This window comes from Oryctolagus cuniculus, chromosome 4 (genome assembly GCF_051225735.1).
Source record: "Oryctolagus cuniculus isolate XC-2025 breed Fujian yellow rabbit chromosome 4, ASM5122573v1, whole genome shotgun sequence".
In the NCBI taxonomy this organism is placed as follows: domain Eukaryota; kingdom Metazoa; phylum Chordata; class Mammalia; order Lagomorpha; family Leporidae; genus Oryctolagus; species Oryctolagus cuniculus.
Window position 1 is genome coordinate 88,877,197 of NC_142870.1, and position 17,958 is coordinate 88,895,154.

The 17,958-nt window shown below is 38.5% G+C and overlaps 1 protein-coding gene across 6 annotated transcripts in view; it reads right to left on the bottom strand.

The window, feature by feature from the left end:
* IL1RAP (interleukin 1 receptor accessory protein) overlaps nucleotides 1-17,958 on the bottom strand; it is a 161,943-nt gene that overhangs the window by 101,789 nt on the left and 42,196 nt on the right. For all 6 annotated transcript variants that reach the window (XR_011388002.2, XM_070072366.2, XM_070072368.2 and 3 more), the window contains exon 2: nucleotides 14,301-14,365. Coding sequence is in view for 3 of the 6 variants with exons in the window: in XM_070072366.2 (XP_069928467.2) it covers nucleotides 14,301-14,364 (64 nt within the window). In the remaining 3 variants the exon portion in view is untranslated. The remainder of the gene's footprint in view (nucleotides 1-14,300; nucleotides 14,366-17,958) is intronic.

Genomic DNA, 17,958 nt, shown 5'->3' on the forward strand with positions numbered 1-17,958 from the left:
CTAAGGTCTTGGGCCATCTTCCACTGATTTCCCAGGCCATAGCAGAGAGCTGGATCAGAAGTGGAGCAGCCAGGACTTGAACCTGAGCCCATAAGGGATGCTGGTGCTACAGGCTGCAGCTTTAACCCACTACACCACAGTGTGGCCCCCCTATTTTTAAATGCTATGAAAAACATAGTTTTTAATTCACCTCGATGGATTTCTGATTATTTACTTAGGCCACAAGTGTGAAGGATTTATTATAAGATTAAAAGGATATTTTGGTGGTCTCTTTGAAACAAACATCCCAGGTGCCCTTCACAAAGCCTATTCCAGGTAATTCTCCCCAACTATGTGAGATTCTGATCAATGCTGCATAGCATTGTTCTCTTTAATCTTTGCCAAACTGATGAGGGAAAAATGGCATCTCTTGTTGGCTTAATTTCCATCTGTTTTCTTATTCATGAAATTGAGCTCTTTTTTGTTTTCAGTATGATCAATTTGTTTTTATCCTTTCCGACTGCCTGAACTGCCAGTTTCAAACCTTTGCTTATTTTCCTACAAAATATACTTTATATTGGGAGGATTTATTTCCTAAGGGCTTTGTATTTTGTATTCTGATGGATTGAACTCTTTGCCCTATACCTACGTCTCCCAGATTTTCAACTGTCCTCTAACTTATAATATTTTGATTCTACACTAATACTATGGAGTTAAATGTATCCAATTTTCTTTATGGCCCCACCTACAATGATATATCTAGAAAAACCTTCTCCATCCCAATATTATAAAAAATGCTTGTATATATTTTCTTCTAGAACTTTTGAGGGTTAATTAACTTTTTTAAATTTAACTATTTGATTCAACAGAGTTGTTCTGGGGAGTAAGGCATAAGGTAGGAATTATATTTAAAAAAAAATCATTCCTGTGCCCTAGCTTGTAGATACACTTTTCCCACAGACTCTGGATATTACCCTGGGCAGCCGCCAGCTGCAATGCTGTCCTCCTTTCTTCTCTAGATTCCTGTTTTTACTCAGTTTTGGCCTCCAAGGATTTCTCACCAACTCAGCAATTCATTTTAAAAGACATTTATTTTTAAATGCAGCATTTCTTGCTGCTTTACAGCAAAAAGGGTGGTTTAAAGGACCTTGTCCAGTAAACTGAGAAACTGAAATCTTTCCCAATCTGTTCCCTACGTAACAGCTAAAATTAACATTTAATAACTTAGCTGGATAATGTCAGGACCCTATTCAATCATATCATTGGCTTTTCACTGCAAAGAAGGTAAATATAATAGCATCCTTAATATGTACTAGACCTGTCTATCTCTGCCTCTTCATTCCATGTCCCTTTCTTCCCCTTTATTGGAGCTCCAGCAACACTGAAAGAATGATCCATATGGTTTCCAGGCCTTCCTTCCCAATGCCATCCAACAATCTTTTCTCTTTGTTTTGAATTTAGGTAGCTCTTTTTCATCCTTCAATGCTCAATTAAGTGGTATCTTGTTAAGTAGATATTCCCTAGCCTCTCCAGAAGCTAAGTATCTTTTCTAATATGGTCCATTAACACAGTTCCCTATAGATAACCATAACAGAACTTTAAATAAAAATAAATTTATTTACTTCCTTTATTCAGTTCCATCCTCTCTCCAAGACAGTAGCTCCATCACTACAGAGAGAACTTCTGTGTTATTCACCAATACTGGCAGCCACAATGTTTAGCATGTATCCATGTACTATGAATGAAGGAATGAGGAATGAAAAATATCTGACTCATCTTTATGTTCTCTATGATACAAAGCTTTTTACATATCGGTGCCCAGGAAACACATGCTGGTCCAAGTTTCGTATGTAATGATCAACAAGTGGCCTCCCTAAATGTGGAAACTATATAGATCTTTGACTTCTTTCTATTAAACCACAAAATGCATTTTTAAATAAGAGAGTTATATATTTCATCCTTCTATGACAAAAGTATTATGTACACTAAAATGGATAACTAGCCTAAAAAAATGAATTTCCCTAGGCCTGAAGATTCATGCATTAAATTTGCTGAGATTTCCATTTTGGAGAGTTTTCAGTAAGTGAAATATCTTACCTATATATGGATTGCTGATAATCCCTCAAGCCCAGTCTTTTGTGTATTTATTGAGTCCAAATGACAGCAATTCTAGCTGTTTTGTTGTCACACACAAAAAAAGTAACAGTTTCTGAGAAGGATAAAACATTCTAGTTCCATCAGAAATGAAATGGAACTTGGAGTGAAACCATAATCAAATTTCAAAATTCACACCCAATCACTGCCAAAGCTTAGCAGAAAAGAACTGGCATTTTTAGCCTGAAAAGAATTTTCTACAGCTATATAATACATAGTGCCAAAAACCCCTCTGAGCCACATGTAAACATCATTTCCTAAGTCCCTTAGCACCTAGGAGGAGGGACAGAGCTTGCAGTAGTTGGAGAGGAGGAAAATCCATTGAGTTACAGTTATATCTCTGAGTTAGCCACATGGGAAGCCAAATGAATGATGCCAAAGCAACTTTGCAGCAGACTGAAGTTAACAGCCTCCCACTCCACTCAAACCCATACATCTGTACTGAGTCACCTTTCCTTCCTCCATCTGCAAACCTGCTTTTATTTAGAACTGCTTTCTCTTAGACAAATCTTTATAAGCCTGGAAAGATGTAGATAATCGGAATACATACAGTTGAAATATACCACATATGCTTATAGGAAGCCTGAGAGAAATACATTTGAAATAATATCTGGAACAGGAAAAATCACATTGTATGTTCTCTGTTTTGTTAGCTGGTTGAATAATTCTTTTCAAACGTGTGGTTTTATTTCATAATTTACAGAGCAATGACATTAGTTACCAGGTTTTGAAAATAATAAAGAATTTTCATTACAGTCAACTCAGTGGCATCCTGGTACATTTAAAAAAAGCCAAACAACACAAATGTCATCACTTACTAGCTATCACGAACTTAGGTAAATTAATTTACTTTTGGTAACTGAACTGAATCATTACTGAAGATTGCAGATATATCCCTCTTTATCTCATGGGACTGTTCAGAAATATATACAATGTATAAACATACTCTCTGGTTCAATTAATGTTATTTCCCTTAACTTTCCTTTCCATCTCTCTCTCATACACACACACACACACACACACACTGCACAAAGTAGTTATTATCAATTTACAAAGAATTAAAATAAAAGAGATCTAAGTCATGTTTAGCTTAACAAGATTTTTAGTGATTAAAATAGTATTGTCTAATGCTTTACAGTTATTATTTCAGTCATCAGTTGTCATTGCATTGTAGATGAGAGGAACAATCTTTTTAATAACAGGATATTTAGAGTAGTAAAGGTGAGATAAGTCAGAATTTGTTTTAATAAAGCAATCAGGAAAAAAGACCCTGTCATCACTTTTTTTCCCTATGAAACACCCCTTAGCATAATCTAAGAACATTGCATGAATGGGGAGGGGGCACTCCTGCAACATTTCCATTTACTAATTATTCTATTCACAATTTTCATGATTCCAATGATTTCTAAACAACAGTACATCCTCCTCCTATACCTGATTATATATAGTTGGGTTTATACTAACCTCAAGCAATTCATTGCTACTAGCAGATGTTTCACAGCTCAGTGCCAATTTCAAACAACAGATGTTTCTGCCTAGATCTCATGCACCTGCAAAAGGAGAGCCCCCTGTCCCACACTCTTGCCTGCCACCTCCTCTTCCTTCACCACCCTGAAGGCCATGTAAAGCTATAAGCCTCCACCACGTCTGCTGCACACTTTCTTCACAATACAAGTACCTTGGTTGGAAAGCATTACCCCTGGAGATGTTGTTAGTTCTCATAACTGGAGTGCCCTATACATAAGGAAACTTCTATATGGTTTTTATTTTATATCATTATTTTAAAATAAATCAGGAATGAAAAAGAGAGTAAGAATATTTTTAAAACCTGGAAAAATATTAATTGTCCTAACAAGAAAGTATCCAATATAAAGCTCAGAAAAAAAGAGAGTATTTCAGTATGGTACATAAAAGGTGCTTTTTTGGTAAAGATTTATTTACTATATTTGAAAGGTAGAGTTATGGAGAGAAGGATAGAGAGCAAGATCTTCCATCCACTGGATCACTCCCTAAATGGTCGCAACAGCCAAGGCTGGTCCAGACCAAAGCCAGGAGGTAGGAGCTTCTTCTGAGTCTCCCACGTGAATGCAGGGGCCCTGGGACTTGTACCATCTTCCACTGCTTCCCCAGGCCATTAGTCAGGAGCTGGATTGGAAGTAAAGTAGCAGGCTGCCGCCGCGGTTCACTAGGCTAATCATGCGGCGCCAGCACCCTGGGTTCTAGTCCCGGTCGGGGCGCCAGATTCTGTCCCGGTTGTTCCTCTTCCAGTCTAGCTCTCTGCTGTGGCCCAGGAAGGCAGTGGAGGATGGCCCAAGTGCTTGGGCCCTGCACCTGCTTGGGAGACCAGGAGGAAACACCTGGCTCCCGGCTTCGGATCAGCACAGCGCACTGGCCATAGAGGCCATTTGGGGAGTGAACCAACGGAAGGAAGACCTTTCTCTCTGTCTCCTAAATGTCTAACTCTGCCTGTCCAAAAAAAAAAAAAAAAAATGGTGAAGTAGCCAGGAATGGAACAATGGGATGCTGGCATTAGAGTTGGCAATTTAATCCACCACTACAATAACACAGCCATATGCCATATATATAGATTATATATATACTAATATATATATTAATCTGAAAAAAAGAAAGTGTCTAAACTTCCAGTAAGTCCAGCAAATCCCTCTGAAGAGAGTGTCTCTGTATTTCTACTTTTCCCTTTGTATTTCTCTTTCCCTTTCTCATTCTCGCTCTTTGCATCTCTTCTCTCTCTTCTGCCTTCAGTGTGTCCTCTGCCTTTCTCTCCTTCCTCTCTCCTTTTCCTTTTCTTTCAACTTGAACAAAAAGAAAAATGCTGAAGAAGCATTTAAAAACCAATCCATGGATGTCAAAGCATCTTGAATAAAAGAAATTTGCTGTCCCCAGACAATCAGATATATCTATATTGTCCAAACAAAAGTAGAAAATATAAAGGTAAAATTAATATTGTCTCTCTGAAAACCAAAAGTCAGCTCACTATTCCACTTTTGGGGCAATCTGAAGTCCCAAAGTATTTACAGAGAAGGAAAAAGCCTCCAGGTTAACTCAGGTGCATCATTTTAAAACTAGCAGGTTTACTTCATCTAAACATCACACAAGCATACGGCAAATAATGAAGGCTTCTTGCCCAAGTTAAAAAAGGGGAAACAAAACTACAGTGATTGCTAATAATGGCTAGGGTCCATTTAGAAACAATGATATGTGTATATCTTTGCTTTAAAATGTATAAAATTCACTAGAGTTGTAATTTTTATGCAAGTGTAAATACTTAGAAATTAAAACTTCCCATAATAAATGAATAAAGATCAAATGTATATAGAAAAAAATGTTATTGCACGATGAATGACCTTGCTCTCTGTTTGCTTCTTCTTGAGTATGTACACTCATGGGGTAGTCCCCAAACATTCTGTTGAGGAAGGAAAGTTGGCCACTGCTCTCTCCTGGTGCATCTTACTGGCATGGCACAGCAAGCCTAAATCTTAAAGGCACTATAAATGTCTGCTACATGAGCTAAGAGGTAAAAAGCAAACACTAGGACCTTGATATACATATCAGAATGCACACTGCTGTTTATAGAGAACATTTCAAAAAAAATAAAATTATCTCAGAAGGAAAAAACATCGGGCTGATGAGTTAGAACTTTAAACTATTATTCTAGACCTAACAACCAATGTAGGAAAGTGATATGTATTTCTCAAAAATGCACACTGCTCTACCACATATTTTGATTCCTATGGCAGAAAGAGAAATGAAATTCATGAAAACAACATAACACAATCAAGTCTAGATTGTTGTGGGTGATGATACTTTATCTTTTTATTTTCTCAGCTGTTTTGTATTTTCAGTGTTGATTCTGCTCCTAAATGAAAAAAAAAAAAAAAAAAAAAACCAGAACAATTCTGTACATCATCTTTTATGGACTTGGATGGCAAGTGCTTGATGTTACAGACTGAGGTTCCAGAATTATAAAATGTTCCATTTGCTCTCTGTCTCTCGAAAATAAAGAAGAGAATATGGCACTACCAGTGGATTTAAAAATAGAGTAATTGGGGTCTGTGCTGTGGCATAACAGGTAAAGCTACCGTCTGTGGTGCCAGCATCCCATATGGCACTGATTTGAGTCCTGGCTGCTTCGCTTACAAGCCAGCTCTCTACTATGGCCTGGGAAAACAGTGGAGGATGGCCCAAATCCTTGGGCCCCTGCACCCCTGTGGGAGACCTGGAAGAAGCTCCTGGCTCCTGGCTTCAGATAGGCTCAGCTCCAGCTATTGCGGCCATTTGCAGAGTGAATCAGTGGATGGAGGACCTCTCTCTCTCTCTCTCTCTCTCTCTCTGCCTCTGCCTCTCTGTAAGTCTGCCTTCAAATAAATAAATGTCTTAAAAGATAAAATAAAAATAAAAAATAGACCAATCGTCATACTCTCTAGAGTGGCAATGTATTTAATTTCCTAAATAAGTTCATCAGGTAAATAGAAAACAAGATTTAAAATAGTGGAGTAAAAGTAATTAGGACCTGGCCTAGCAATGAATCTCTGTGAATGTATAGATTTGATTGTATAAAACTCATTTAAATGTGGCGGAAACAATTATTTTGAAGGGGTGAGGGGAAGTGGTACAGAGATGATTCAAAGAACAGAATAAATTCTTGTAAATCAAGCCTTCCCACCTAACCACTCTATCTGCACATAAATTCCCTCCAAATACTCTGGTTTCTCTTAACTAACACAGTCATACAAAGGAAGAATTGGGCCATTTTCCTGAACATACAGTTATCACTGTGATTTAAGAAGGTATTTATTTGTCAAATCAGCATCAGGCCACTAAACTGTAGTATTCAAATCTCTTTGAAATCAAGCTACAGAGTAACCATCCTTGGGAAATATAAGTAACTTAAAGATAAGCACTAGTGTATTTCCAAAACACAAATTCAGTTTAAAGAAAAACAAAAAAGGAGTAAAGAGATATGTTCCCAAGGAACAGCATTTAAAGGACAACGGGATGAAATTCTGTAATTCCAATGACCTTTAGGCCTAAGAATAAAATAAAATGGAATTCAAACATTCTCCAAATGTTTGGACTAAACTGCATGGAAATGAGAAGTGTTCAGGATGACCAACCATGGGCAGCAGAGGCAGGACTGAATGTCACAAGTACATCTGAGTGTGGAGGTTTTCAAAAAGTACATTCAAATAAAATGAGGCCATCGGGGCTGGCAGCAAATTGAATTCTTGCCAAAGGCTGAAAGAAACATTGCATAGCATTAAAAATATATGTCCTTGCAGAAGTAAGACAGATTTCTTTTTTTAAAAAAAAAGGTCAATTATATTTAAATACATTAAATACACTTGATCTTAGCCAAAAGACTGAGAAACGAAAAATACATTAGATACAAATATTCTGTTAACCTGAAGGGATTCTCAACTTTGTTTTTTGTTGTTGTTGTTTTGTTTTGTTTTTTATTTGACAGAGTTAGTGAGAGAGAGCGACAGAGAGAAAGTTCTTCCTTCCCTTGGTTCACCCCACAAATGGCCACTACGGCTGGAGCTATGCCGATCTGAAGCCAGGAGCCAGGTGCTTCCTCCTGGCCTCCCATGCGGGTGCAGGGCCCAAGCACTTGGGCCATCCTCCACTGCCTTCCTGGGCCACAGCAGAGAGCTGGACTGGAAGAGGAGCAACCAGGACTAGAACCCAGTGCCCCTATAGGATGCTGGCACCGCAGGCAGAGGATTAACCAAGTGAGCTACAGCGCCGGCCTGTAGGCATTCCCAACTTTCATAATCTGTAACCAACCTACCTTCCAGCTTGGTTTCTAAATACTTTCAGATTATCTTTCTGTTTGCTTGTACTATTCTGTTCCCAAATAAGAGATATATTTCCTCCTAGAAAAACAGTTCTTCTTTGATTGAGAAGTCTTCCCTAGCAACATTGTCTGCTACCATACACTACCTTATCTGTTACTTATTTTCTATTCTTTCTCTCAAACTTTACTGCAGGGCCCTTACAACAGGAATCTTCCCTCTTCTACCCTGGATTCCGCAAGATAAAGTGGTCACAGATGCTATTGATAGGATGAAGTAAAATCTTAATATTTCTTTCTTTTTTTTTTTTTTTTTTTTTTTTGACAGGCAGAGTGGACAGTGAGAGAGAGAGACAGAGAGAAAGGTCTTCCTTTGCCGTTGGTTCACCCTCCAATGGAGCACCGCGCTGATCCGAAGCCAGGAGCCAGGTGCTTATCCTGGTCTCCCATGGGGTGCAGGGCCCAAGCACTTGGGCCACCCTCTACTGCACTCCCGGGCCATAGCAGAGAGCTGGCCTGGAAGGGGGGCAACCGGGACAGAATCCGGTGCCCCGACTGGGACTAGAACCCGGTGTGCCGGCGCCGCTTTGTGGAGGATTAGCCTATTGAGCCACAGCACTGGCAAAATCTTAATATTTCAATGATGCATAATGTTGCATAATAAAATATAAGAAGACAAAATTGGTTGGAGTCTGCTGCTGCTGTGGTTGGTTGACTGGTTTCATATATAGATAAGAACACAGTGACAAAAAGGGAAGAATGACTCCTTTAACATCAATAAACAACTCAAATGAAACAGAACTTAAATCAATGTTGCTCAATTGCTAGTAAATCATAGTGTTAACTTATTATCTGCATTGTATAATTCATTGCCAAATAAGTCAGGAGGTTATTTCCACCCCCTGTAAATTTTATAAAAACATAATGGATAAAGAAGCGGGAGATCTTAATAACTGCTAGCAGATCAAACTCCTAAGAGGCAATTCAGTATAAAGAGAAAAAAACCACCATCTGGGGACTCAGGGCAGCCTTCAAAACCTGGTTCTATGAGACACATCACCATGAGCTTCAAGCATGTAGGCTACCTCCATAGCTCTTCATTTCCTAAATATAAAATGGGTACCAGGATCTCTGGCCCCTCTCCCACATGCAATGTTCTCTTTGAAATGAATGATAGTACCTGTGAAATCTAGCCCCTCAGCGGGCACATAATCGAATGCTGACTTTGAAATAAAAAGCTATATTCAAATACCTGTGTGTTCATTTGGGGGACACAGTGTATGTTATATTTTTAAACGTGATCTATGTCACAAATAACTTTGATATGGAAATATTATTGAAATATATCATATTGTATAAAGTAACATTTTTGTTCCTTCCCCCACTGAGTATCACAAGTTCTAAATAGTTATTTCTACTCTGAAGGCAGTCTTAACAGTTTGCTTTCTCTAACACGTGGCAAATAAAGCACACCAAAGGGAAATCTGTGATGGGTTGTTCTCTTTTTTAAAATCTTTCAAACAGCAACTTCTTTGAGTTTATTAATGTAAATGTTTATAACAAGTGAAACTTGAAATCTTGCATGTTGAGGTTAGGAGTACAGTGATTTTCCTCCCGAAGAAAGTGTCAGGGGGGATGTAGGGAGGGACAGGGTGTAAACATAGCCCTTATCTAGAAAACACAGACACCTATTATTGAGGGATTCTTCAACAGTTAGCAAAGCGATTCCTTGTGATTTCTCGCATCTTAATCTTATTTCTAAGTTGTTTACATTTTAGCAGAGCCCACAGGGAGAATATTTGACAAAAATAACACGAATCTCAGGAACTAGTCGAAGTCAGAATTATGCTAAGTATCTGCTGTATAATTTTTGGTAATTCACTCAACCACTTTAATTCTAAGTTTTCTTATCCAAAAAAGAAAAAAAAAATGTGGGGAGGAGGGCTGGCCATAGAACTGACACTCTCACAATATGGGTATGGAATGAATTACACTGAATATATAAAATACAATCTGCTTTGTCAGTAAAGAGAACTTTAATGTTATCACTATTAACACTACATTGTAATTATATTATCAGTATTATAATTACTCAAGCTTTAATTCCTTAAAAGGAAGCACTTGCTGGTTTTTTTACTATTTTGTCTTCACCTGAGATGACAATGTTGCTCCTCTATTCCTAAGGGCAGAAGGAAATCACAGGACTGCCACCAAAAAGACCTTGTTCTGAAGTCAGAATGTTTTTCCTTGAAGGCTAATTCACTGCACTTGAAATTCACTGCATAGCACTAAAAGTTTATATTTTTTATGTTCCTTTCTTAAATATGGGGCTTTCCTTAAAAGAAGGATCCAATGGGTGGGCTTAGAATAAGAAAATTTACAACAAAATAAAGCTCTAACTCATAGCTAATGCATGTAGAATGCTTTAGAATTTGAAAAATATTTCTCCCTTCTTCTTCATATCAACTAGATTTCCAGTAAGCTGGAAACCTGCAGCACACAGAGAGTCTCATGAAAGACCACTAAGTCTGCCAGCATCTCCATCCCTATCGAGGGCAATACCTTCAGTCACAGAGAGCTTGGTTGATCCCTCAGGATGTGCAATGATTCCTTTTTTCCCCTGGTAGCCCAGAGCCAGTTGCCCCTTTTATTTTTGTCAACAACGCTTCCTTTTTGTTTCTCTCCCTCTAACTAGGAAGTGCATCACTGACAGTGACACAATACACCTCTTCATAAGGAAGGCAAATGAGTATGTGCCAGATGGGCTGAGGGGATTACAACATGTTTCCTGCTCCCATGGTGACTCAATGGAGCTGGTATGAGAACTTATCTTATTCAAGAAGTCAGCTTCCCTTGGCAAAATTATGAGTCACAGTTCCTGGGTAGAAAGCTCACTTACCAACAGTATTGAGGGAGGCACAGAGTGAGGGTTCCTTGGTTGGATTACAGTGAAGATCATTCAGAAAGGCAATGTAGCCAAGACCACTAGGGAGATTCCAGCACCCAGTTTCATCTGACACATCCATGTTCTCTCAATACAAGCAGAACAGTCACCTCTCCCTTTTTCTTCAAGGTGAGGCAAGATATACAATCACACTGATGAATAAGGATTTAAGCACTTTCGCTAGAAAACTGGCCAGATTTGGGGAGGAAAGAAGATGTGAAGGAACTGTTAGACCTAGTATGAGCACCTAGTATGTGTCCATGTGTCAACCATTATTACAAGTGCTTGGATACCAACCAAATGGACAAAGTTCTGCCCGTACCTTAATGTCACAGAGAAAGGGAGGTAAGGAGAAAGGTAAAGAGAGGGGCTGGCGCTGTAGCACAGTGGATTAACACCCTGGCCTGATGCACTGGCATCCCATATGGGCGCCAGTTCGAGTCCCGGCTGCTCCACTTCCATTCCAGCTCTCTTCTGTGGCCTGGGAGGGCAGTGGAGAATGGCCCAAGTGCTTGGGCCCCTGCACCCACGTGAGAGACCCAGAGGAAGCTCCTGGCTCCTGGCTTCGGATCAGTGCAGCTCCAGCCGTTGTGGCCATTTAGGGAGTGAACCATCAGATGGAAGACCCCCCCCCCCACCCCGTGTAGCTCTGACTCTCAAATAAATAATAATAATAATAAAAAAAAAAACAGAGAAAGAAAGGTAAAGAGAGTGGGAAAAAAGAAGGAAGGAAGAGTGAGAGGGAAAGGGTTGGAAGAGACAAAAGGAGAAAAAGGAGAAAGGAGAAGAGAGAAAGACAAGAAAGAAAGAGGGTTACTCTAATGTCAGGAAACTCTAAGTGTTACAAAGAAAACTAAATCAGAAGAGTTATCTTAGTTAAGATGGCCAAGGAAGGGCCCTGTGAGCAGATAAGAAAAAATTATAATCAATATTTAAATATTTTAATAGTTAAGAAAATCAAGATATTTAAAATCAGGACATCAAGTCACTCACCAAGCAAATGGAACAGTCAGTCAAGCAGGGCTACTTCTGGTCTAAAAATCCATCAGGCTGTAGATCAATGTATCCCAATAGAATATCAGTCCTGGTTATGATACAACTTTTCCTCTGTGAAGCCCCAAAGGAGCAGTAAGTTTAGAAGTTATCTCTACTTCCAGCACTGAGCTCAACTCTGTCCCAGTTATACTTCTCCTTAGGTGCTATTTTTGGTTTCTAATACAATGCTTTCAGTGGCATAGAAAAACTGAAACACACCCAGAAAAGATGATCAAGATGCTAGGAGGGCTCAAATCCATGCCATGTGGAGGATACTTGCAGGTGTATATTATATTGCAGAACAGCAGGGTCATGGACTTATGATCATTCACTTAACCTTTCGGCAGGTCCCTCACATAGAAAAGAAACTAAAGCAATAACATTGAGAGGATTGTCCATGGTGCTCAGGAGAATAATGCTTTTTAAAATGAAGATCCCTAAATCCCCTGCATTAAAATTAGAGAACCTTTACATGAGCTATTTTCTGTTTCAATCAAACAACTGAAACAAATAAACACATGGAAATAAAGAGACACGTATCTGTTTTATGTACTAAAATATTTTTCTAAGAATTTGATCAGGTCAAATACATAAAGATTCAATTAGATGATCACCAGTCAGAAATAAGTTCCTCTAAGCAGTAAATTACAGATTCAAAGAGACCTAAAAGATGTACTTTCTAACATCAAATCCCTTCCAGCTCTGATTTCAAATGAGTCAAGTCCAGGATGAATGAGTTTGGTCTTTCAAACTCAGTGAAGGTGTTAGGTGGCTCCTCTCATGACACAACATCCAAAGAAAGAAAGAGCCTAAAGACAGTGTCTTTTCTTTCATGTATACTTTTTGATTCATTTTCAATTCTCTTTATATACAGAAGATCAGTTTAGTATATATTAAGTAAAGATTTCAACAGTTTGCACCCACACAGAAACACAAAGTGAAAAATACTGTTTGAGTACTAGTTATAGCATTAAATCACAATGTACAGCACATTAAGGACAGAGATCCTACATGAGGAGTAAGTGCACAGTGATTCCTGTTGTTGATTTAACAAATTGACACTCTTCTTTATGGCGTCAGTTATCTCCCTAGGCTCTTGTCTTGAGTTGCCAAGGCTATGGAAGCCTTTTAAGTTCACCGACTTCAATCTTATTCCGACAGGGTCATAGTCAAAGTGGAAGTTCTCTCCTCCCTTCAAAGAAAGGTACCTCCTTCTTTGATGACCTGTTCTTTCCACTGGGATCTCACTCGCGGAGATCTTTCATTTAGGCATTTACGTGTGGGTTTTTTTTTTTTTTTTTTTTTTTTTGCCAGAGTGTCTTGCCTGAAATACTCTCATGGGCTCTTCAGCCAGATCTGAATGCCTTAAGGGCTGATTCTGAGGCCAGAGTGCTGTTTAGGACATCTGCCATTCTACGAGTCTCTGTGTATCCCGCTTCCCATGTTGGATCGTTCTCTCCCTTTTTTATTCTATCGGTTAGAATTGCAGACACTAGTCTTGTTTGTGTGATCCCTTTGACTCTTAGTCCTTTCATTATGATCAATTGTGAACAGAAACTGATCACTGGGACTAGTGAGATGGCATTGGTACATGCCACCTTCATGGGATTGAATTGGAATCCCCTGGTATGTTTCTAACTCTACCATTTGGGGCAAGTCCAATTGAGCATGTCCCAAATTGTACATCTCTTCCCTCTCTTATTCCCACTCTTATATTTAACAGGGATCACTTTTCAGTTAAGTTTCAACACTTAAGAATAAGTGTGTATTAATTACAGAATTCAACCAATAGTATTAAGTAGAACAAACAGAAAAAAAATACTAAAAGGGATAAAGTATTAAGTTGTTCATCAACAGTCAGGGCAAGGGCTGATCAAGTCACCATTTCTCATAGTGTCCATTTCACTTCAACAGGTTTTCTTTTAGGTGCTCGGTTAGTTGTCACCAATCTTTCATGTATATAAGCAGTATGACAGAAAATGTTATTTTTTAAAAATATCTCAATAGGCTGCAACTATTTTCTCCATAACTGGCTCAAGTCTGCAAAACAGATCCTGTTAACATCACTGCCATTTCTTCTCACATAGGATCTGAGGAAAGGGATTGAAATGGTACTCTATATGCCAATTTGGTAAATGCCATGTATTATACACACCAGACCACAGCTTCAGGACTCTACGCTGTGAGGACTAGAGATGTATCAATGCCTCTACCATCACCAAGATTTTATACCATTAGACATCTAATTCTGTGCTAGAACAGAAGAAAATGTAAATAAACAATATTATGTTCTCATAAATTCATTCTCAGAGGGAATACATTCCCTTATACACGACTTGCATTTTAACTGGTTGTCAGAAGCCATTCACTTACCTGAGGCATCACTTTGCGGGATCCCATAGAAGTAGAGACTCATTACACACCACAGAAGTCTCATCCTGTTAACATAAACATAAGGGTAAGGGAGAGTACATAAAACTGTTAAGTACATAAATGATAATAACTAGTGTACATGCATTATGACCATAGACTAGGGATAGTTCTAAGAGTTTTACAATATAAAGTATAATTGTCAGGAACAACCAACATGATAGCCTTTGTTCTTCTTTGTTATTTTCTTTTTAATCCCCATAGTACATAAGATAAGGGAACTCAGACAAATTTAAATAATATAATCAAAGTATTTGGCTAAAACTAGCAGAGCCATGATGAAACTCCAGGTACCTGCTCACTTAAGAAGGATTCATCTGACGGTTTTGAACAGGAGTCACATTTCTGGTAGATAAACTTAACCTTGTTACCCTTCTTCATAAGTGTTTGGTCTATTCCAAGTTGTGACCATTTCACGATCCAGGTAATTTTCCTTCTCAGAGATGAATAGTAAGTTTAGAAATACTTGATTCAGACAATCTGAATTCATACTGAGGGAAAAGAAAGAAAGCTCATGCCCTGTTGTTCCCACTCTCCTCATCTCACTAGAAGAGACAAAGGAAACAGGGGTGCAATTTCTGGGATATTTAGTCTTCCTGTTAATAACAGTTGAAACTGCCAACTACTATGAACCACTCCTTTACATTTGTTTGAATGACCTCTAAGGCAGAAATCCTACAGATTCAACAACTCTGTTAAGTACTTTTTTGTACTATCCTACACATATATGGCCAGTGATAAACTCTTTATAGGATAGTAAATGAAATCTGGAGATAACTGGGAAGCTTGATGCTCAACACCTCTGCTTTCTGTTTTAAACCCAGTGGCCATAGAAGGATGCTTACAGGGGTTACAGTATATAAGGATGTTTGTAGAGGTTAAAGTAACAGTCCAGACCCTATTTCTGGTGGGATTTATACCCATATCAGGCTAACTTAAAGCCTATTATCCCAAATAGTCTATGCCACAAATTTCATAACCACAGACCCACCAGCCTAAAAAAAACAAAAAGGTATTTGATAAATATTGCACCCATATAATATCATCTAAAACGAGCTACCCTAAGGGTGCTGTATAAAATCAAAAAGTGTAAAGGATTGCTGCCCAAACAACCCAGTCTGTGCAGTCATCCTAAAGGGAAATGCAAGTTTTCAAATCTGTTACCTCACTTTTTCACTATTACTCTTTTTACCTGTTTTCACAGATAGTTAAAAATTGTACATATTTAAAAGGTACCATATAATGTTTTAAAACATGGATATATGTGTAATGTCCAATTAGGATAAATAAACCTATCCCCTCAAACATTTATCATTTATATGTCATCTTCCTTGACCACATATCAGCAAAAGTCTCTGGCTCATGTCATACTTCCTGCTTCAGCTTCACAAATCACAGGTGAGTGTATCAGATCACAAGCAAGCGCCATGTGTCACAGATTAAATGTCTCTGTTCCAACCACCACCCCTTTCTCATTCTTATGCATTATCATAGAGAAATCCTCTCTCTGTCATTTATGTATTCAAGAAGGCATGTATTGAACATTTTCTGTTTACAAGTTACAAGGATATAACTGCAGGGGCCTCTGTTAAGCAAGATGTAAGGCCTTCTCTAAAAGCACTTCTCTGCAGTAGAGATTAAACCCCACGCACACCTCTTTAATATCATCAACTATGTATAAAATACACTCATGCAGAGGTACTTAGGAGATGTGAATGTTTATCAGACAGCAATTCTGGCATTCTGGCACTAGGCAAAGTCTAGCAGGGACTTAAATGTGTATTGAAAAAATAACTGCAATACAAAGCAAAAGTGATAAAAATAGAGAGTAACAGATAACTGTTATTGAAGATTAGCAAAGGGAAGAGCTTACTCCAGGCAAGACAGTCGAAGAAGACTAAACACAAATGGTGGCTCTCTAACTGAGTAATAACTGATCTGGATATTTAGAATTGAGATGGGGAAAAAGAAACCCTTAGTGGAAAACAATGCTCAAAAGTCATGAAAGTGAGGAAAACACAAATAGGAAACAGATTATAAATAATTCAGTTTGGCTCAAGCACGGAGTATTAGAAGAAGAACTGAAGATTTTGTTGGAAAGCAGAGACTGTTAGGCTCAGAATATGGCAAGGGCTTGAATAACAACCCAAGGATTTAGGGTTTAACTTAAATAGCAAATAGTGAATCACTGAAGTGTTCTTATTCAAGGAATGATATAATCATCGTTATGCCTTTTTGAGGTCACTCTGCCAGACACATAATAGATGGACTGCCACTAAATTCTGTCTTGAAATCATTTTGGCTCCTAAGACTGTCATCACAATTATTGCTATCCTCCTACCTTTGTGTCATATACAAAATTCATCAGCATGCCACCTATGCCTTCTTTCAAGTCATTAATAAAACTAATTAATAATTCTGCATTAATCCTTGTCAGTGAGTGCAGCAAGATAATTCATTGCAATTCAAGACAAAGAAATTTCAGCCTCAGTACTCCACTACGCTAAAACACTCTGGCCTCCCAAATTGATTTGGCTATTAAAAAACACATGCACACACGTTTCTCTAGATTTTCCCAATTTGCCTGTTTATAAGCTGCAAAAGTCCTAAGGCAACACTTAGAAGACATTCTAATTAGTGTGATTGAGGACTTTAATTAATATTCCCAAAAGTAACTGGATTATGCCAGAGGCAGCCAAGAGTCAGGTCACCAAGGTAAAGCTAATCTAAGGATAACCTATGTACAAACACAGATCCAGTGGCCGTCTTGCACTATGATAGATTAGAATAAAACCCACTGAAAAGAATATGCGATTGTGCCAGCTTGTTTTCACAGACTAAAGGGACAAGTTTAGGAGGAGGTGATTAGCTGGTCTGAAAACTCTCCAAGAATGCTAGATCATATAACATTTTCTTGCACCCAGACATAGAATTGTATTGTTGTAAATAGCGATACAATTTGAGTTCCTTTTTCTTTGCATAAGTGAGTGCTGGGCCAGAGATGGAGAAACAGCCAGAAAGCAAAGGAACATTCCTATTAATGATGGTTCTTCATTGTTTGAATTACCGCTTAGGTGATGGTGTCTAACAGACACTGTACTTGTGTCAGATGACTGGAAGCTACATATGATGAATTTCCTGTCAGACTTTCCTGCATTACCCTTTTTATTTATTGTATGATCATTCTCATATCCTCCCCCACCACATACTGGTATTTCTCTTATGCTTAACACCACTGTTTCCGGGTACATCAACTTGGATGCCAATATCATCTAGCAAAAAGTATTAAATATGTACTGAGTTCTATATAATCAATAGCAATGTTAAGGGCAATTGTTAACATGTAGCAGCACACTAATATCAATCTCTGAGTATGAGACTTTCTATTGTCTGCATTCCCCACACTTGATAAGCTCTTGTATCTCCTTATCTTTGAGTTACCCTGACCCCAGGGACTCTCTCAGGAGACAAGCAGGTGACAGACTGAAATTGAGTTTGCGGCCCAAATACTGAGTCACCTGTTGCTCAGCCTCGTTCATGGCAGCATTTCAGCAGCCACACAACTTTCTCCCTCAGTTTCCTGATTCCATAATGAGCACCA